The 22,665-nt window shown below is 35.9% G+C and overlaps 1 protein-coding gene across 1 annotated transcript in view; it reads left to right on the top strand.

The window, feature by feature from the left end:
• Nucleotides 1-2,290: 2,290 nt before the first annotated feature.
• The window catches only part of pitpnb (phosphatidylinositol transfer protein, beta), a 29,474-nt gene continuing 9,099 nt past the window's right edge, over nt 2,291-22,665 (top strand). The window contains exons 1-10 of the mRNA XM_079600111.1: nt 2,291-2,349; nt 6,607-6,637; nt 10,021-10,166; nt 10,617-10,708; nt 12,605-12,612; nt 14,049-14,123; nt 14,224-14,307; nt 19,310-19,387; nt 19,488-19,598; nt 21,982-22,104. Of these exons, the coding sequence (XP_079456237.1) occupies nt 2,330-2,349; nt 6,607-6,637; nt 10,021-10,166; nt 10,617-10,708; nt 12,605-12,612; nt 14,049-14,123; nt 14,224-14,307; nt 19,310-19,387; nt 19,488-19,598; nt 21,982-22,104 (768 nt within the window). The 5' untranslated portion in view covers nt 2,291-2,329. The remainder of the gene's footprint in view (nt 2,350-6,606; nt 6,638-10,020; nt 10,167-10,616; nt 10,709-12,604; nt 12,613-14,048; nt 14,124-14,223; nt 14,308-19,309; nt 19,388-19,487; nt 19,599-21,981; nt 22,105-22,665) is intronic.

Below are 22,665 nucleotides of genomic sequence, written 5' to 3'. Positions count from 1 at the left end.
GATTTTAAAAAAAAGAGATTATACCAAAATGGTATTTCAACAAAAAGACAAAAAGGCTCGCTGTTTGTGTTAGTGAATATGATGCGGCTTTGACTGGTTTATTTCTATTTTTTTTCTTTTTTTTCTTTTTATATATATAATTATTGTTATTGTTATTATTATTATTATTATGGATGGTAATTGTTATTACAGTTATTTGTTTTGTAAATTAAAATCAACGTTTTGCAATCAGTATTATACGTTTTTATATTGTTAAAGAAGCAAATCATGCACAAAAAAAGTTGAAAAAAACATTTTCATATTTTTATTGAGATGGTGACGATGCACCTGACCTGACTTCTATGTGAATTGAGTGTCAGTATTACAGCATGGGTTCTCTTGCTCTCCAGTGATTCAATGTCTTTTTAACAGAGATTTTGCATATGTGGACTCTCATCCAGACATATCCCAGTCATTTCTCAGCAAAATGGTCTCAATAAAAAGTTTAATTTACCCTTGTGGTGGTCTGCTATTCATTTTTTTAAATATTTTACCTGCATAATATCTTCATAAATAAAACAAGAAAATGTTACATTCTTTGCATAAAGAAAAAAGGCCTATTTTTTAAACATTTATTTTGCATTGCTTGACAATTGGCATTCATGTTACACATATTTAAAGTCGCCCTGTGGTGAAAATACAGCTTTTAATGTTGTTTATATGTCTATGTGGTGTTTTTAATATGCTTTAAGACAAACCATGTGTAAGTTCATAAGTCGACAGCATCGCTGAGTATTTTCTGCTTAAAACTGCAGTGAACCAAAGACAGTCTCAAAAACACGGCTTGAAATCGCTGGTGTTTCTGACGTCACAAACTACCTTGTAACCAATCAGATCAACGTGTGATCGTCAACCACTGGATCTCAGAGCTGAGTGAGTGAGTGGAGGCGGGGCTCATTTGCATATTCATAGAACCATGTATACTAAATGAGGCAAGGGGTGACGAGTTACATTCAAGCGTGAATGTATAATGTGTAAATATGTCATTTTGGTGATCAAAGATGAGTTATGGTAAATGGGATAAAATGATCGACTACAGGGAGACTTTAATTCAAATCAGCATACATTAAATTCAGTACAAATACTTCAGTTACTAATACATAGTTTCAATAATTTATTGATATTTGCTACTGCTATTTGACAGTTTTGAGTTTTATGCATTAACTTCTCACACATATAAATCAGAACATTACTTTGCCTTAATATGGTGTGATCATGCTGATGATATAAGGCAATACGTTTAGGTTCAAAGTTTTATTACTTTTTGATACCCCGAACCTAAAACGATCAGGGATCCCCTAAAGGCAGCTATATATTTTCAAGTGTAAAAAATACCATAGTGCGGAAAAAAACTAAAATATTACGTGTAAAATATGAAAGAAAAAACAGTTTTCTATTGTTTCATATTTTTTCTGTATGTATAAACCTGCAGAGAAACATAAAATGTTGACTGAAAAAAAAAATCCTACATTTTTTAGATTTCTTTAGAAAGAAGAAAAAGTAATAATGTGAAACTCTGTCGATTGTAACATTTGTTTTATTATTGGTTTTATTTAAGAAAGAAAAAAATATTCTGCCATTCTACAGAATTATTTTTTTCTAAACATTTTTAAAACTTCAAATAAAATAAAAGAAGCATATTAAGTCTACACAAAAATAAATAAATAAAAATTACGTGCTTTTTTACTGTATTTTTGGAGTTAGGTCTTGTTTTTCTTTCAGTGCCATGGTGTCCACCAGTCAAACGTTTGGACGCACTTACAGTGGCTGAATATGTTTTTTTTTATGGTCATGATTGTGAAACATTTTGATCTAGAGACTCCTAAATCTAACAGCAAATATAGCGTTCCTGTAGCTCAAACAATAGAGGATGGTGTTAGCAATGGGTTTGATTCGCAGGGAATGCATGAACTGATGAAATGTGTACCTTGAATGCATAAATATAAATAAACGAGTGGATATAGTGAAGGAAAAGCATTATCAAGTGTCCAGCATGCATGTGAACTTCTTCAGTAGTGATTAAAAGCATCCCAAGGGTATATGAGAAGTTGAGAACATGCCTACACAAATATACATCTATAGGCTATAATTAAATCACCATTTGTGTGCATAATTAAACAGACTCATATGTAGTGGGCTATATCAGAAAATCAGTATACAAGAGCATAATTAGCATAAACATTTGCTTGGGTTGCAATAGAAAAAATAAATCGCGGGGGGAACATCTTGGCTTGTGACGTCACACGTGACGTCGGGAGGCCTGCGCGCAGCCGTAACCGGTGTAAAGAAGATGGTGCTCATCAAGGAATAGTAAGTAGAAGTATTTTTTCCCAACTCTCTCCAGCCCAACATTTTATTTGCTTTCGATTTACACATGCTAAACGAGTATCTGCTGATTCTCGCTCACTTTTCGAGGGGAAAATGTGGACGCGCGGAAGTGGACGCGCGCCGGGGAACACCGGCTCGCGCATGAGGCCCAGCTTTAGCATGTAGCATTAGCATGCTACGCTAAACGAAACTACTTGCCATTCATTTTCAACGAGCGGTACGTTAGCACGCGATGCTATTAGCCGTCAAGATTAAACGACACCAAATCTGATGGTTCCCTCACATATACAACGTAATATACATTGATTTATTCCAGTTAATATTTTCAGAAAGTGTCTGAATTGAAAGTAATCGCATTGATTACAACAATTTCCCACCTTTATATTAAAAACGAGCTATTTAGTGATTTTTGTGCGGGTTTATGTAAGTAAGGCTTTAATGACAGCAAAACCGCTTGACAGTTCGGCAACTTTTTGAGTACATTTCCGATCATATCAGATTTTGTTGCCGATATATTATAAAACGTTGCAGACATCTATTACGTCTAGCAAATGTAGGTGTTAATAACTTAGTTTCGCTTTTAAATGGACAGAGACAAAAATTAAAATTGTGTCATCACTTACCTTCAAGTTGTTCCAACCCTGTATGATTTTCTTTCTTATGTTGAACACAAAATAAATTATTTGAAAGAATATGGGCAGTCAGACAGTTTATGGACCCCATTGATTTCCATAGTAGGAAAAAAAAATACTATGCAAGTCAATGGGGCCATCTACTGTACTATTCTTTAAAATATATTATTTTGTGTTCAGCAGAAGAAAGAAACTCATACATGTTTGGAACAAGTAAGTAATGATGAAATTATTATTTTTGGGTGAACTATCCCTTTAAAGTTTTAAAACCAGTTAATGGCAGGTTTGTCTATAGTTAAATATTGTTTATTGATGATAAAACCGTGATAAATTACCCTCTGGCTTGACCTAGCACGTTTGTTTCGCCTTGTTAACAGCTTAATCTAACTATATTCACTCGTGTGACTTGTTTTTTTTTTTTAGACACTTTCTGTTTGAGACATTCTTGAATGCATCCAAACTGGTCTGGTGACCCTGGTTTTAAAGGGCCTGCAGTCATTCAATTTCCAACCTGTTCTGGTTTCCTTTCAGGTTTTATCTTTCTGCTCTCTAGGGATCTAGTTATCACATTTTAATTAGGTTCTCATCTGTTGGACAGGACATGACATGCTTGAAAGCAGTTGCTGTATAGCCTTTAATCTGAGAGGTCGGATCAAGATTATGTCACAATGCGCCACCTTATGAAATCCAGCACCTTTTTAACCTTCTCTGAAGGTTCGAAGTATCCAACCCTTTTTAGGTTTGCAAGAGAATGCAAATTTGAGCGATCCTCACGTCACATGATGACGCTGCAATGCAACAGGTGTGCATGGCTTTTGTTCCTGAAAACCCTCCGGATAGTGTCAGACATCTAGCATGATCATCTCAGTGGGTTTGCTGTTAGTCTACTGACTAGCCAATAAAAATGCAGCTTGAAATGGTGTATTGATCAACGCGGCATGGCAATAAAACTTAAAACTATGATCTCAAGCTACACTGTAAAAAATAGTTGGTTTAACTTAAAAAAGCAAGTTGCCTTAAAATTGAGTTCGTTGTAATTAAAAATGTAAGTTAACCCTTTAGAACCTGAAGCTAAAATGGGTGTTTTTCACATATTTAGATTTTTTTGACTGTAAAATTCTAAAACAATGTGCTATCTTCATGTGCAAGGTGTCATCTTTTTCAGAAAAAGATGAGCTTTCAACAAATTACAGTTATTGACCATTTTTGTGTGTTGTGAGTTTGTAAATAGAATTTAAATAGACAAAAAAAAAAAAAAAAAACGAGAATAAATTTTCCGATTTTTATTTAGAAAAACACAGAAAAATCACGAACGAAAGAAACTAACACTTTAAAGTTGAAAAATGAAGTATAATACAACTATACAAGTCTATTTTGTGACATTGGGTTGCACAGTTTTCATTTAGGACACTTTTTTTTCATACACACACAAATACAAATGCGTCCATTCGTATTAGGCACGCACACATACACATGCACACACCACATGTAAAGATACGTGAAAAAGTAACGGCCATCCGCCTCCCAAGTTTCATTAAAAATCATCCCAATCCCCTCTTCTGCTGTCTACCACTTCTTTCACCATGTATTTATCCGTTTCTTTTATTATTTTATGCAATCCAAAACACTCTAACCCGCCGCGCTTCGTATCTCTCAGTTCAAATCCTTCCTTCCCGCTCTGCCAGAAAGCCCGCTGTCATTTGCTGATGGAAACTAACCACATTAGTTATCGAAGTTGATTTGACAAAAGATAAAAAGTTGTGATAACAAATAATGAAAATATTTTTTACAGTGTACATTTGCAAAATTATGCCAATTTGGCCTCTTTTTCCTAGCCGTGAGCGCGTCCATATTCTCCTCTTTCATTTCCTCTTTTTTTTTTTTTTTTTTTTTTTTTCAGCGCACGTATAAACCACAATTGCCAAAGTGCAATTCATCTTGCTCTATTGTTCTATTCTATGCTAACTTGCGTCGTAGCCTACGATTCAAAAGCTGTCATCATCGTACAGTCTACACACATGTACCCAAGTGTATTAGATCCATGGCGTACAGTGTGATTTGTAATGATCTTCTAGCATTGCTAGAGTCGATAGATGTGCTGCGCAAGACTCAGTCTGCTGTAAGAACGCTGAATTTCTGAGTCACTCCGCGGCTAAGAGAGCATTTCAACCTCTTGAGGTTTTCAGGGGAGTTTCCGTATTGAGGAAATGTTGAGTAATGTAGAAACTGATGTATGTTTTCCTTTAAAAACAGGTGTAGACTGTTTATTACGCATGCTGATGTTGAGTTGGGCCTGTTTCTGCATGTCTGTACATTGATTATTTCTTCATAGATCAGGGATTGATGCGGCTTTACACTACAGCTATCATAGATGGACGATTGATTGGTCGACTTCTTACACAACTTTCGTAAACATTACTGTTCATGTGAGCTCTCGAGACTTGAATACGGTTGTTTTATACAGTAAAAGAGATGTTTTCTTGGTAAAAAATGCATTATAGCTTGCGTTACATTTAGAGCTAGCTGTAATAAACCAATATGTCTGATTATTAGTGCATGTTTGACCACAGTGGGTATGAAAGTGCCGTTGGCTCACAGGAAACCAGGTTTGAGTCTGAACTGGATCATTTCCCGTCTCTCGTCCCGACATGCGTGTTCTAGTTTCCTGCAATGGAGGCAAAAAAGTGTGGTTGAAAAATGTCCATCTCATTTGCTGTCATTAAACTGCGTATTATGTGCTATTATCATTATGTATGTTTCTGAATATTGGAATTATCGTTAGTTGATGAAATAGCTTGTTCACTAGTAATAGACTGATGATATATATCAGCCAGGCTGATTAATTATCTGATATTTACACATTTGGAGATTATCAACTTTGGCCTACTAACAAATGAATCAAATTTATTTTAGTATAAATAGATTAATTTAAACAGTTGTTATGTGACTTGCATTTAATCAATTATATATATATATATTATTTATATTTGCGCAAACATTTAGTTTTATGATATTACGATTTAATAATATATATGTGTATATATATATATATATGTATATATATATAAATAAATTAAATTGTAATATTATAAAACTAAATGTTTGCGCATATATAAATAATATATATATATATGAAGAAAGTTTTAAATGTGTTATGTTTGTGTATAAATATGCAAAAATGTATGCTTTATAATACTATAAAAAAATATATATATGAAAATTAAAAATATTTATTTGTTGTTATATTTATTTATAAATGTATAAGGATATCTTTATAAAATATGTATTTTTCATAAGTATATACATTTTTAAAATATGTATTTTTCATAAGTATATACATTTTTAAAATATGACTTCATAAGTATATACATTTTTAAAAATATGACTTTTAATAAATATATTCATGAAATTAAGCAAATATTTAAAATATTAATCACATTTATTGACAAAGTTAGAAATTGTAGAAAGTAACTAAAGTAGTCACTGAAAAAAATGGCTGGAATTTAATATTTTTCTATTTATTTTTATTTTGTGTGTGTGTGTGTGTAACATGCATGTTTTTTTTTTTACATGCATGTAACATGATCGTTGTTGTTTCTTCTTTCAGTCGTGTGGTCTTGCCATGCTCGGTGGAAGAGGTGAGTACAGCTTTTGTTTATTTTTCACACTTCCTCAGGTTCTGATAAGTTAAACATTGACTGTAAGTGCACAGTGTCACTTTAACCTTTTAAAAGCAGAGCCTGGTTCCCTGTGGTTTAATATTGCTGACGGGTTATCAGTTCCGTTAGCGGCATCAGAACGATCACACAACTGTTTGCACCTCCTCAATCTGATGTTTCTCTGGCGTTCACAATCGTGTAAAATCTCAGCGTTTTGAACTCGCCTGGCGCGTCGAGGACTTGATCAGAGCAACAAGGACATGATGAAGCTCGTCATGCATGTAGAACACGGGCGCCCTCGGGGAACATTTGAGGGAAGCGTGCTTGATGTTTGCTTGATTGGCATTGTTTGATATTTTGCATTTAGGATGCCGTCGATTCATAGCACTCTGCAGTCAGAATAGTTTTGTGAAGTCCTTTTGCAGCCTGACAGCTGTCAAGCCGACTGTTTTCAAGTGATTGCAGTTTCAGATGCGTTCATATATGAGGCACAGATACAAGAAAATGAAAAAACACACACTCTAGGGTTCTGTTCCAAAACAGAGAAAAGCTTCAATGGTTCTATATAGAACTCTAGGTTTCTTGACTCAATTTTTATAGAACCCTCAATGCCAAAAAGGTTCTAAATAAATAAACTTGCCTTGCCATATATAGCATATTTCATACACTATGGTCATATGTCATATTTGGTCACTATGGTCATATGTCACACATCACTATGGTCATATTTAGTTTAAAGGTGAAGACCCAGCTGTATGCATGTTTTGTCAAATTCCCTTATCTGTCAAACTTATTTTATTGTATTGTCCTGGACTTAATACAAGCAGAATGCTCTTTTATGAAGTTACTTCACTTAAGGACATATTTAATGAGGCAGTGTAGAGAAAAGAAATCTCTGATAGCCGAGGCACTCCTTAATTAAAATGTCTTTATTGCAAATATGACATGTCCTAAATGGACAATTTTAAAATGCCCACGCGTAGCGGCATGGGGCCTTCTTCTCTACACTGCCTCTTAAGATGTTCTACCTGGGACCGAAGAGCACCCAAATCAAACTTAAAAAGGATTGAGCACGCCATTCATCTTGAATCTAAACATATTTAATGAGATTATGCCTGAAAAGGGTTTGGATTTTATTAATTTTTCTTCATATGTTAATTTAAAAAAATCTTGTATAATATGACTTGCTGTTTTTGTTTGTTTTGTTTTTATTGTATTTATATGATATTTGCATTTTTGTAATTGAATTTTTGCCATGAAAATAGCTTTGAATGCTGACATGGCATCAAATCAAATAATCTGAATCTGAATCATACACTATGGAAATTCAAAGTGCTTTACAGAAAGGAATTAAAATATGCACAAAAGAAAAGCAAGGAAAATGAAAATATATATATATATGATACAGTTATAAAATGAATTAAGAGTAAAAAGATGATGCATAGATAAACTTCTCATCTGGCAAAACACCGGTGTATCATATTTTTCACAACTCCCAATTTCCCATGGTGATTATACTCCTAATAATCTCCTATAAGGAGTAATTCCTAAAATGATGCATAATGCTTTCATTTTAATGTTTATTTATTGTTTTTCTAGTGATAAAGTCTGTTTACAAGCAGTTTAATTCATACAATTTATATTAAAATTAATTAATAACTGAATCCTTAAAAGGATGCAATGATTGGAAAAGGTTATTTATATATGAAGCGCCTGAAACCCTTTAAGATTATTTCTAGAACCCTTTCTTATTGATTAACCGAAAAAATACCACGAACGGCATCATTAGTCCTTTTTAAAATAAAGTACAAATGTAAACCCTCACTCTGTGTTTTGCATGTTTTGATGTTCACATTTTCTTGTTCAAGAAAGGACCGTAGCTGTAGCATTTCTATCATAAAGAAGTGGACAAATATTAAAGATTAAGTGGACATAACTATTAATTAACATGCATATTAATAACTCTTCATGCACATACCTGCGGCAGTTCCCTGTTTGCCTTTGTTAAACTGGTTTTGCCATAACGTCCCTCTAAGGCATCAATCAGTCACACAATGCAGAGTTTTGTCTTAATATCTGAAACTGCTGGAAGGCACATATTTTAATTATACGAGAGCGGTTTAATTCCCCAGATGCTGATCTCAGTGTTTCCTATATGAAGTCTGTAGGGTTTGTGTGTTCATGCATGTAAGACTGATCATTTCTCTTTGATTATGATGTTTTCCTTATTTTACCAGGTAAGATTTAAAAAAAAAAAAAAAAAACTTCTCTTGATATTAAAATGTCTTTTCCGAGAGGACTTTTTCGGAGTGTACTAGCATATAGATGACCTCAAAGACAAGGGCTATTTTAGTAAGTGATTTATCTATAAGTGTTATTTTAGGATCATTGCGATTTTACATTAATATTTTGACTTGGTTTTCATTTTTATAATTTCCGTTTTCATTTTTATAATTTCCATTTTCCTTTTAGTTAGTTTTAGCAATTGTTGTGTTTTTGTACTTTTATTAGTCTTTATTTTTTATGTCATGCACATAGTTACTATTCATTTTTATTTCCATTTTTGTTATTTTAGTACATAAAGTTAAAGGAAATGAAAACGAGATGTTGCCCTGGCAAAAAGTTGTTTTATATTTTATTTTATTTCAGTTGACGTTTATTTTAACAAATGGAAATGTTTTAATGGTTTTAGTTAACTACAATAACACTGGGCTGAACTTTTGATTTCATAGTCATCTTTGATTTGGTATTGACTTAAAGGGGTCCTATTCTGCTTTTTTCCATGTTCATCTTTCTTTAGTGTGTTTAATGTTTTTAAGCTCTGCAAAGTCCATCCATCGGGAATTAGTCTTTCTCTATATCAGTGTCAGTGTTTCTGAACTCCTGAAACGCCTCAATTGTAGTCTTGAGTTTCTTCCGGGAACAAACACGTCACAATATTCCTCATTTAAATAATTCATACGCAGAATAAAGGGGCGGGGCCTGGATGAGTTAGTTAGTAGTGTGTTAAACTGGCGGTTATGGTAAGGGGCGGGACATTTTCTAAACACACTTTAAGCGCTTGACCAATGATCACAACACACTGATCCAGCCGACCAATCAGAGCACAGTGTGCTTTTCAGAAGGAGGGGCTTCATAGAGACAGGAAGTAAACAGAGCGTTACTGACAGACTGGGAAGAGAGGAGCCGCAACAATGGAGAATATGAGGAAAATAATGGGGTTTTTCTTCTATTCTAGGAAAGCCCAAAAAGCACATCAAGACTTTGTAAAAGTGCATAATAGGTCCTCTTTAAGTGTGGTTATGCACTGGTCATCTGTAATCTCTGATCTTTAAACCTCACCTGTTTCTCTGCCACTGCAGTATCAAGTCGGGCAGCTTTTCTCGGTGGCTGAGGCCAGTAAAAACGAGACGGGTGGCGGAGAGGGCATTGAAGTGCTGAAGAACGAACCGTACGAGAATGAGGGCGAGAAGGGACAATACACACACAAAATTTACCACTTAAAGAGGTAAAAACAAGGTCAACGGCTTCGGTTTTGTCATTTTTTTATTATATAAGCATTTTTTAAAGCTTAAAAGCTTTATATAATGCATTGTATGTTTTTTTATGAATATTTGTTATAATACTTTTACACATCTATTACAAGTCTATTACACATTTAATGCATTAAAACACGACAAACAACCAATTTCTTATGTAATGGACTGTGCATATATTATAATGCTTTATAACGTACATCATGAATACCTTTAGAATGCATTATACCTAAAAGCTTTACTGATTTTTTTTCTTCAGTTTTAATTGCTAATTGTTTTATACTAACGACACCTACACTTTAGTGAGACATCTGAAGTGTTTTGCAACACGTCATTATATGACAAACCATTCAAATTAACCCAAAGTTGTAAATAATTCCTCTGGCTTTGCTTCAGCGCTCTTGTGTTTTGTGTTCGTCCAGTAAAGTGCCAGGCTTTGTGAAGATGATCGCACCAGAGGGGGCGTTAGTTTTCCATGAAAAGGCCTGGAATGCTTATCCATACTGCCGCACGAGTGAGTGGAAAACCTTTTCATCCGTTACACTGCACAATCCGTCACTATCATGTTTTTATTGCATATGACAATATGTAATGAATTACATATTGGGACAGATGTCATGCATATACAATGTTTTTGATTGTTTCATGAAGTTCTCACATTTGTGAAGAATTAGGCCAAAAACATACTCGGCAGGTTATTGTTATCCCGGTAGCTTGCTATAAACATTTAAAAATGTTAGTTAAACATCTCTCCGCCGAGCTGAAAGAGTTTGTCCGCCACACTGAGAACGCACTGAACGCTTGAGTTGCATTACGATTTGAGCTCTGACGTATTTTTTTAGCTATAAAGTACATTAGTGCCCACTTTTCAGCTGTGTTGGCTCCAGAAGTATTTTCTCCATTCATTTCTCCCATAGTGATTTAACAAAAGTATTTAATTAAAGCATTATAACCCATGAATCATATCATAACAAGCAAAAAAGCATTTGAAAAGAATGTACTTAATGGCTTTAGTGAGAGAAAGAACTACAATCCCATAAGTATTTTGAGAGTGAAGGTAGATCAACTCAATTGACCTTTCGCAGGAAGCTTGATTGACAGGTGATCTGACCAATCATACTTCGCCATCCGCCATTTTGTCTGACAAAGCAGTCAGGAGAGTTAGTAGATTAACACTGGAGGATTTGAACTTGAGAAGCGGAGTGTCTCTCCGCGGTTAAAACAACATTCCTTCTGATGTTCATTCATGTTTATTTGATGCTATAAATGAACTAGAAGGAAGAGACGATCGGTTCACGAGCGGCTTTAACTGAGGCTCTACAGCGATCTGACAGACACATTAAAGAGCCACAAAACGCTATTTATTGTTTACATTTCTTTTAAAAAATGACAAAATTTCAAAGGTGAGACTTTGTTTAATACGTTTAATATCAAAAGTAACCGAAAAGTAACCTGGTCTGTGTCTGTCAGTGTGTTGTTAGTGTCCTCTCTGCTCCACAATGTGTTTTTCACTGCGTGAGAACATGGTGTGTGTGTGTGAGAGCGGCGTAGCTTGTCGGACATATATTTTTTTTTTTTAACAAGTTAAAATAATGCGGGTTGAAGTCTTTAATAGGGCTGGAACAATAAATCGTGATCGTGAATCGAGAAATTATTCTGGATCAATTCTGAGTTTTTCCGAATGCATCGCGATTCTCTCTCGAATCGATTCTCAGCTTAGTTTTTAACAGCAGATGCTTTAGAAACAGCCGTACTCTGCTGGCTTCCAATGTCTTAGACACACCACTTGAACCTTCTATGAAATAATCAATCATAAAGTTCGAAAAGGTTGAAGCGTTTTAAAGGTGTGTGCAGTGGGCTGTTTACATTAATCTCACGTCACAAAAGCATTCGGTGCAAGTACATTCTCCGACTCAGAAGCATGATAAACGCACTCAGAACACACAAGCGCTCTTCTTTGTGAGCATTTAAAGGCGTGTGGTTAAAAACTAGCCTAGAGCGCCATCTGCTGTTAAGACCTCAGAATCGATTCGAGAGAGAATGACGATGCATTCGGAAAATATTGGAATCGATCCACGAATCGCGATGAATCGATTTATTGTCCCAGCTCCAGTCTTTAACCGAAGCAAACACCGTTGATTAACAACTTATTAGTTCACAGTAGGGCTGTCTTTAAAGGTTTATAAGTTATCATTATAAATCTCTATGGAGAAAATGAATGGGTTTTCTACTTCCGGAATCAACTGTTGCGCTCTTTAATGGTTTTAATTGATGTATTCAGAGTATGTTTTAGGCCTTAGACTCCGGAGTCATTTGTATTGTTCTGTTTTGACAGTGTAAATATGAATGTTTTGTGTCACCTGATTATTTTTCTTCTTTTTATTTTTGCATGCTGCTCCATTCTCTTCAGTTGTGACTGTAAGTACCAAAACTTGCTGTCATTGTGACTAGTTTACACTAAACTCTTAGTGCATGACCATTTACTATAAAGAGCCTGCAAGTTGAATTAATGGAAAAGTTTTATTGTTTATCATTTTAAACTAGTTTTTGTCAAATGTTTTAATTGTTTTGAAGTGCACATGTGCTGTTTTTCTTTTTGATAAATTATTATTTTGTCATTGCATGTGGGGACATTTATACTTCTAAGTGTGGCTTAATTGTCTGAATGTGTTTTGCAAACACTGTATGTGTATCTATTTTAGTTCAGCACACCAATCTTAACACCAGTTTACCTGTAGAACTTAGAGTAAAGCAGTTTTACTTCTTGTTTTCTGGCTATATATGAAGACCTCCGATGCAAAAGCCACATCTGTCAAAAAAAATAAGATAATAATATTGAGTGAATGCTCTCCGCACATAGTATACGTTCATCAAATATTTTCCACTTCAAACTCACTAAATCCCAGCCTCAGCCCATTCAGAAATGCCGGTACTTGGGTAGAAACCTATACATAGGAGCAGGGTGCGATTTGTGAAAAAAACAGAGGGGGGGATGTTTTGAAACATTTTTATTCATAAAAATAAATCATGAGAACATGATCTTCATCACTGCATTTGCAGGAATTGTAAAATCTTTTTTCTTATTAACTGAAGTAGCCTAACGCAATATTTTAGCTTATCTTTCCCCACACCACACATATGAACTATGATCATGCAATAACGTTAACTTTACATCGCGATGCTGAGCTACAGTGAAATGATAGAAAAGACATCATCTGTGTTAGCTTTTCGCGCAAACTGGACGCGCGAATGAGGCTCGCGCCTACCGCACCGCGCTAAACACCGCGCCGCAGGACCTCTAGACGCGCGTAAACGCGTCTTTACATTGACTTAACATTGAAACCACTCGCGCCAGACGCTCAAGAGTGAGTAATCATTTTAAAATAAAATTGACTTTAATCAAACCACGGATCCGTGATAAGTATTGTGATCCGTCTCGCCACTAGTGTAGTAGCACTATGATCACTTTGAGGGGGGGATACATTTATCCCCACCGGGGATAAAAATAATTAAGCAGAGGCAGGGAAACATTGACCAGAAAGAGGGAAATCCCACACATCCCCCCCGGCAAATCACACCCTGCATAGGAGCCTGATAAAAATGCTAACATTAAACAAAAACTTTAGTTGGATTTAGAGCCTTTTGCATCTGAAGTCTTCATATTCCCTTAAATATATATATATATAAGCTTTAATAACACAGTTTGAATCGCTCTAAAGTTGTTGTTGGACCTTTAGAAACATGCACTGCCATCAGATGTGATATTTTCATTGCATGCACTGCTAAACCATAGTTGTAAGTGAACTCTGCTGTTAGTGACACAACCTGAACATAATCATGCATCTTCTCCTCAGAACGAATACATGAAAGATGATTTCATGATTAAAATAGAAACGTGGCACAAACCTGACACGGGCTCTTTAGAGAATGTGAGTAAGACGTTTCGTTGTGATTTGATGTTTTTGAACGCATCTGTAACATCATGCTCAGGCTGATATGTTTTTGGTGTTTGTTTATGCCCGTTATCAGGTACATGATCTGGACCCAACCACGTGGAAGACGGTGGAGGTCGTGCATATCGATATAGCTGATCGGTCTCAGGTCGAACATGCAGTGAGTTCACTTTCCATCAGTCTAGAAGCGCTTTGCATGTTCTTTCTTTTTTGGTAACATTACCCACTTTGAATATAATGCTAATAGTCCGTCCCTGCTGGTCATCCTGTGGTCAGATAGCACGCAAAAATAGGCTATTGATACCCAAACCAGTTTTAACTGTAATTTGCATAATCACGTCTCCTGCTGCAAATGCATTAGGGTGTTTTCACGTTATGCAACTTTGGTGTCGGCTAATTGCACGTGATGTTTCTCCTTTAAAAGTCACTTTTAGATAACAGCATCTACTAAATAACTGCGTCTCTTTGACATCATGAGCATTTTATAAAGTGGCCTGGAATTATTTGAAGCTCTTTAGTGGTCCACCATTGTGTTTTTGTTAATCACTGTTAATGGCTGTTGCAGATAATCTCAAACTGGCTAAATCTGGTTTCTCCATCTAGCTGGTGTATCTGTCTGTCACTAGTCTCTTTCATCCTCAAAGTAGAATTTGTGTTTTATGTAATATCAATATTTTCAACATTGATAATAATCATAAACATTTCTTGAGCAGCAAATCATCATATAAGAGTGATTTCTGAAGGATCATGTGACACTGAAGACTGAAGTAATGATGCTGAAAATTTACAGGAATAAATTACACTTTACTATATATTCACATAGAAAATAATTATTAAATTGCTATAATATTTCGCATTATTACTGGTTTTACTGTATTTATTTTTGCAAATAAATGCAGCCTTGGTGAGCAAAAGGCTTTTTTTGTTTTATAAAAACATAAAAAATCTTACCGACCCCAAACTTTTGAACGTTAGTGTAGATATGAAATTATATTTTGCATGCACACATTCCTACCAAATTCGAATGACTGTATTGCATAATGACACGTACATGTTTCTGAAAGGTTTTGTGTGATTGAGTCTCATGTATTCACTTAAATTTAATTAAACATTAATTTTCAATAATAATCATAAATGTTTCTTGAGCAGCAAATCATCATATTAGAATGATTTCTGAAGGATCATGTGACACTGGAGTAATGATCACAGGAATAAATGACAGTTTACAATATATTCACATAGAAAACGGGTATTATAAATTGTAATAATATTTCACAACATTAGTTTTTACTGTATTTGTGATGAAATATATGCAGCCTTGGGGAGCAGAAAATACTTCTTTCAAGAACATTAAAAAATCTGATCCCAAACTTTTGAACGCTACTATATATACTTTGCTGGTAATGGGAAAGCACATACTCATATCTAGCAAGATAATAATATAATACTACATATCATAAAATTATCTTAATACCACACACCGCCTTTGTTACGGTTTGTTTTTGCTTGTAAGTGTAAGCATATCTAAATTAATACAATTATTCATTAGGTTCATACAAAAGCATCACAGATTCCTCCATCTTTAGCACAAGAGACATCATTAGCCTCAAACATGCACATATGACGTGTACTTCGAAACTATTTTCAATGTGCTGTGATTTGGGATTTGCTAATCCTTATCCCACATGCTATTTTTAGGCTGGCTAGTGTGTGATTTGTGATTCAGCCTGTAGCCGGTGTGTTGCATAAGACTGGATTAGGGTGACGTGACATTAGTGTGTGGACCATTGCCCTTCTAACCTGCATTACTCGAGGTTCACTAGTTTACCAAGAAGGCTCCTTATCGAGACCTGAACCTTCTCTAAGCAGCAGATTTACTGTAAAAACAGTCATTTTAAAGCTGTAGACGTAAAACTCAAACCTCAAACACGAACAAACGAGCTGCCGGTGTCATATACTAGCAGACGCACAAACCGCATCAAACATCAGCTGCTTTGAATAAATCCAAATACGTTTCCATGAGACCTCGTTCTGGCTCTGTGCCAAACACATGAATACAGCCGCGTCAGTTTGACTAGCGTCCAGTGTTGGCTAGCAGGAGTGTACAGGTTATCTGACCTGTAGAGGGCCGCTGAATGACTGCTCTTCTCATGCCTGAGCACTTTTATGCTGCATATCTTTAATTAGTTAAGTGGATCAGTCCTGGCTAGGGTTAATCCTTATTCCCATATGTTCACGGTACTTAGCGCAGAGGTCTGAGAGATTAAAAGGTAGAGTGAGTATGTGCAAAAAGATGGAAATGGTGGGAATTCCCAAACTGAAGGTGTTTTTTAAGATAACGTGCATCATTACTCACATGATCCTTCAGAAACCCTTCTAATATGCATATTTTTCTGCTCAAAAAATATTACTTATTGATATCGATGGTGAAATTCAGTGTTGGAAACAGATTTTTTTCCCCAGAATTCTTTGCTGAATGGAAAATGTGAAAGTTTTAACAATTTAATTCGTCCTTTTATGATGATTTCCCCTCCAAAAAATTTCAATATTGATAATCATAAATGATTGCAGCAAATCAGCGTAGTAGAATTATTTCTGAAGGATCATGTGACACTGGAGTAATGATGCTGAAAAATCAGCTTTGGTCACAGGAATAGATTATATTTTAAAATAAATTCACATATGATGATATAAAAAAATATTAAACAATATTACTGTTTTTACTGTATTTTTGATCAAATAAATCCGTAAATAATGTTGAGCAGAAGAGATTTACAAAAACATTTAAAAAAATATAGCTGCAAGCAGCAACACGGGGCCAAGCCCAGAAAGGGCTGTAGCGCAATGCAGAGCCAGAAGAGATAAAAGAGCAGAAATAGAATATACATGAAGAACAGATATCTTCAGAAGTACAGATAGGATGAAATGAAAAATGAACAGAAGTTCTGATGAGAACAAACACAGAATGAAGAGGAAAAAACACTTATTTCCTTATTAGGAATCTTTTGAACATTCCACAATTCACATGGTTTAATGCTTTGCTACACATCGGATTTGATTAAACAATCTTCAAAGTTATAGCCTTTTGCTTTACTCAGCATTTGCTTTATACTCATACACTGTGGTTTGCTTAATTTTACAGAGAGTTATGAAAATGTACTCAAAATGAAGATTTTTTATATAAATTTGCTGCATGTTATTTTTATGGAGATCCTTTCTCAGATACACATCATGTGCAGAACTGAAACAACTTTTCCACCACTTAAGGCCACAGTATCTCTTGCATGTGTCACACGGGATTCGAACCCACGACCAGAATGGTTCGGAATTCGAGACACGTGGTTTATCAAATTGCGCCACTCAGAGGACGTAACTTTCAAAGCTGCAGAGGATAGGCTTCAGTGTAAGAATAAGCACACAAAATCATGTTAACGAGATTAGCATGCTAAGCTAGCTTAATGCTAATGAAGCTAATGGTTATCCTGATAGCTGAAGAGCCACATTAGAAAGAATGGCATCTGGTTAGCATGCTAACCAATTATTATGCTAAGCTAACTAGCATAAGGCAACAAACACAGGCTAGGTCAACTTCGAAGATGAATATCTCGGGAACGGTAGCAAATATAAAAAATCTATTCAGTCATTTCTGTGCGTCTCAGTCCAAAGAACATCTGATCAAATTTTGGACAAAATTTAGCAAGATTTGAAGGAGAAGTAGTGAAAAAACTGTTTTTCATTTGTTCCAAAATGGCGGATAGTCACATTATTGGAAAATGACAAATGAGATATCGTCGGAATTGGCATAAGCCGAGGAACATAATGACATAAATCAATACAAATTTGAACAATGTTTTCAAAAGTTATAAGCGTTTTTGAAAAATACCTTATATCTCTGGAACACTAGGTGGCGCTGTGTTCATTGTTCTCATGTACCTTCAGGACATTGTGTCGATGATCCATACTAAATTTTGTGAAGATATGTCAAATAGTTTAAAAATGATTGCAAATTATGTCAAAATTCAAAATGGCGGACACGTGGTACCTCCCATCCTGACAAAATTGGCATCCTCGGATTCGGCATGACCCAAGGAATCCATAGATACCACATTCATGATTTTCTGACAAACTGTACAAAAGTTATTGGCCAAAATATCAATTTTTCATATCTCATGACCTGTAGGTGGCGCTGTTCTCGAATTTGGCATGGACCCTGAGATCATGGTTCCGATGAAGCGTACCAATTTTCCTTTCGATTGATCAAACTTTGGCCGAGATAGAGCTTCTGAACCAATATTGGGTCGAGTTTGTTAAGTTTGCAACAGCATAACTTTTGATCAAAGATGAATTTAAAAAATCTGTTCAGTCATTTCTGTGCGGTTCAGTCCAAATATCATGTGAGCCAATTTTCGTAAGAATTGAACAAAGTTTGAATGAGTAGTAGCAAAAAAACTTAATACTGTACTTTTCAAAATGGCTACTACTGTAATGGGCGGAGTCTTAATGTACGATATTGATTGCAATCACCATAATGAGTGGATTCAGGTGTACTAAGATTAATTTTCCTAGATCAAAGGGTTCAAAAGTTATAACTATTTAAATGTTCAATTTTTGAACTGGTGGTGGCGCTATAGAGTTTGACTTAGAGTCTCAAAAATTGGTCCAATTACTATTCATGGTCATATCTATAACTGTGCCAAATTTCATCATTTTCCTATGTACGGTTCATAGGGCTGCCATAGACTTACAGAGGAGGAAGAATAATAATAATAAGAAAACTAACGGATACAATAGGTGCCTTGCCCTACGGGCTTGGCCCCTAAATATCTAACTTTTGACCGACAAGTTAAATGATTTAACTTGTGCTTTAATGCAAATAGAACGTGATGATGTCATATGCTAATTAGTGCATTACGCCATCTAGTGACATTTGGCAACTTTTTGAGCAGGTTTTAAGCTAATTATCATTCAAAGTGATTGACAATAGAGATAACATGAAAAAAAATTGTTTTGTTTTGCACAATTAATTGGTAATCATTTACAGCTTTTCCTCAAAAATTGAATATCCATCTCTGAAATTACTTCTATGCCAAATTAACCAAGGCAGTGTGGAGAAATATGAACCATAAAGGAAATATAAATGATCCAAATTGTCATTCTCTCAGGATTATAAACCAGATGAGGACCCAGAGATCTTTCACTCAGAGAAAACAGGCCGAGGACCTTTAGGACCGGACTGGAAAGTGAGTGGCTCTATTTAATTAATTTATCAGACATTTATTATTAGTTCCCTATTAACTCTGTTCTATATGAAGATCTTGTGTGATTTCTCTCCCTGAACAGAAAGAGCTCCTGGCCAAGCCTGACGCCCCTCGTATGTGTGCGTACAAACTAGTCACTGTCAAGTTCAAGTGGTGGGGCCTTCAAACCAAAATAGAAAACTTCATCCACAAGGTAACAATCGACACCCATTCAAGCTAGCACTTAGCAACTTTATCATTTATTCACCCATGTTGTTTTTCCAATCACGTATGGGACACAAAAAGAGATATTTATGTGATATATCACTCATGTGATATATTAGGGCTCTACTAGAACAGGTTTTCCTGCTTGAATGTTGATTTTCCACTAGGGGTGTAACGATACACGTATTCGTATTGAACCGTTCGGTACGAGGCTTTCGGTTCGGTACGCATTACAAACTGAACGGTTCATTGGACCATTTTTCCTGCTGACCAAAATTTAGTTATTTCAAATGTAGGCGCGTGGCAAGCACGCTCATAATGTAAGAGACGCTGGCGCGACCACAACGTTGCCCAACATCAAATGGCAAACGCAATGAAAGCGGAACGAAACTGCGCTACTCGTTATTTTGTGCTTCACGGACCATTTATCAGTTTGGACCAATGCAGCGCGAGCCGATCTTGGTCAAGCGACACTGTTACTACACAGCGAGATCCAGTAAAGAAAGCATTTGAATTCGCCACTGAAGCAATAACATCGCTGCGAGATCTAGATCTAAACAGCGCTGACTGGAAACCAGGAAGAAACATTGTAGGCCTAACGTACTTTCAAGTAACGTTACATCGATTTTTTTTCGAGATTATGAATAAAATTACTGCCCTCAAATGTTAATCTGAAATAGGGCTGTCACTTTTTATTCGATATTCGAATATGCATTCGAACATGACGTGAAATATCCGTAATCGAACTTCAAATAAACTATCCGGTTTTTAAAGTGCCATGTCTAGCGCATTTTTTACAGTCTATGATTAGACCGTTTGCTTTTTATTTTAAAAAAGCGTGTTATTTTGAAAGGGTGTTATTTTGAAAGCGTGTTACAGGCTATGTGTTATAGTCAGATATGACGGCGCGCTGCAACACGCATCACCGCAGATGATCTATTCATCAAGCGTCAAGCCAACGTGCAAACTATCGCAAATCAAAGTGAAAGTAAGTCGCAGACGCTTTAACACACAATAATAATAATCTTCATTAAAAGTAAAGAAACAAAATGATCTTACCAGGGCTGCGCCGCTCTCTCTTATTGCAGTCTTTGAAATGTTAGCTGATGATCAATAAAATGCAGCTCATATCTGTTGCTTTCGGTGACATTAAATCTGCATATAGCGCGAGAATTGAAGATCGGATTTATATCCGGTTTTTATATCCACATTTAGGCCTATGTGACCAGGTGTAAATGGAATCGTTTTGATAGCTATCCGATCTGAGAAAACGCTTGAAGTGGCCAGGTTTAAACAGCCCCAGAAACACAGCACACGGCCAGAGCATCGCCAGGCGTCCAACATCGTATGACTGCATACTGTCCTGCACAACCAGTCGGCACCTTGCAGATGCACATGTAAAGGCAAGGTTTATTTGCAGATACGAGTCCTATAAGAGTAATTTTGAGAGTAATCCTGTTTATGACTGTCAAACTGTTTTTTTTTTTTTCGCGTGTGCGCGCGTGGGGGGGGGGGGGGCGGATAGATATTCGAATATATTCGAATACATAGGCTGGTATTTGATATCCGTTCGAATTTGATTTTTCTCAAAAGTGACAGCCCTAATCTGAAATTAAATAAACCTTTGTTTATGACTACTACAATATTACATAATTTTTTTTTATAAGGAGCCGTTTTTGTTTTCTGTCAAGTATAGCTCCGTCATTGCTCAAAGTAAAAAATTATTATACTTTATGATGTTAGTTTTAATTAAAAAAAAAAGGTAAATCAAGGAAATTTCATTGGCATTTCTTTCTTTTTGCTGTATCGAAAACGTACCGAACCGTGAATTTTGTGAACCGTTGCACCCCTACTTTCCTCATATTCTCCATTGTTGCGGCTCCTCTCTTCCCAGTCTGTCAGTAACGCTCTATTTACTTCCTGCCTCTATGAAGCTCCTCCTTCTGAAAAGCACACTGTGCTCTGATTGGTCATTTGGACCATTGTGCTGTGATTGGTCAAGCGCTTCGAGCGTGTTTGGGAATGTCCCGCCCCTTACCATAACCGCCAGTTTAACACACTACTAACTAACTCGACCAGGCCCCGCCCCTTTATTCTGCGAATGAAACATCAAACAGCAACATTCCACACCAAAGAAATATGAAGAGGGAAAAAAGCATAATATAAGACCTCGGCAAGTTGAGTTGCGCCAAATTTGACGTTAATTATATCAAGCATTTGTTCCTTTTGTGTCTTCTCATTGACATTGAGTGATGCATTTAAAATGTGAGATGTGTGTGAGTGTCAGTGAGTTTGATAATTCCCTCTGTATTCTTCCAATCTCTCAATGCATTTTAATAACACAGACCTTTTTTTTTCACCTGCGTTTGCAGCAAGAGAAGAGAATCTTCACCAACTTCCACCGTCAGCTGTTCTGTTGGATTGACAGCTGGGTGGAGCTCACCATGGCAGACATCCGCCGGATGGAGGAGCAGACGCAGCGAGAGCTGGAAGAGGTGAGGAGGGCGTTATGAATGCTCATGAAGCATATATTATATATGGTCTGAAGCACGTATAGTTTCCTCCATTGCATTTGCTCCCACCCATACATGGCAGACCTCCTCATTCCCAGCAGTCCAGATCATGAAACGCTATTCTTTCCACGTTTTGGTTTATTCATGAGCGTCTTTAAAGGTGTAGGGTGTGATTTCACTAGGCCTCTAGTGTCACAAAATGGAATTGCAAAAGTATATCATATTCATATATGTGACCCTGGACCACAAAACCAGTCTGGAGTCGCACGGGTATATCTGTGGCATTAGCCAACAATACATTGTATGGGTCAAAATCATCCATTTTTCTTTTATGCCAAAAATCATGAGGATATTAAGTAAAGATCATGTTCCATTAAGATATTTTGTAAATTTCCTATCGTAAATATATAAAACATGTATTTTTGTGAGTGAATGCAGCACAATCGTGAACATAAATGCACAACTTTAAAGGAGATTTTCTCAATGTTTCGATTTTTTTTTTTTTTTTACCTTTATTTTACCAGGAAAAAGCACATTGAGATT

The sequence above is a fragment of the Phoxinus phoxinus genome (genome assembly GCF_949152265.1).
Source record: "Phoxinus phoxinus genome assembly, chromosome: 23".
Taxonomy (NCBI): domain Eukaryota; kingdom Metazoa; phylum Chordata; class Actinopteri; order Cypriniformes; family Leuciscidae; genus Phoxinus; species Phoxinus phoxinus.
The sequence above is the reverse complement of the archived record's forward strand: the minus strand, read 5'-3'. Positions and strand labels throughout refer to the sequence as shown.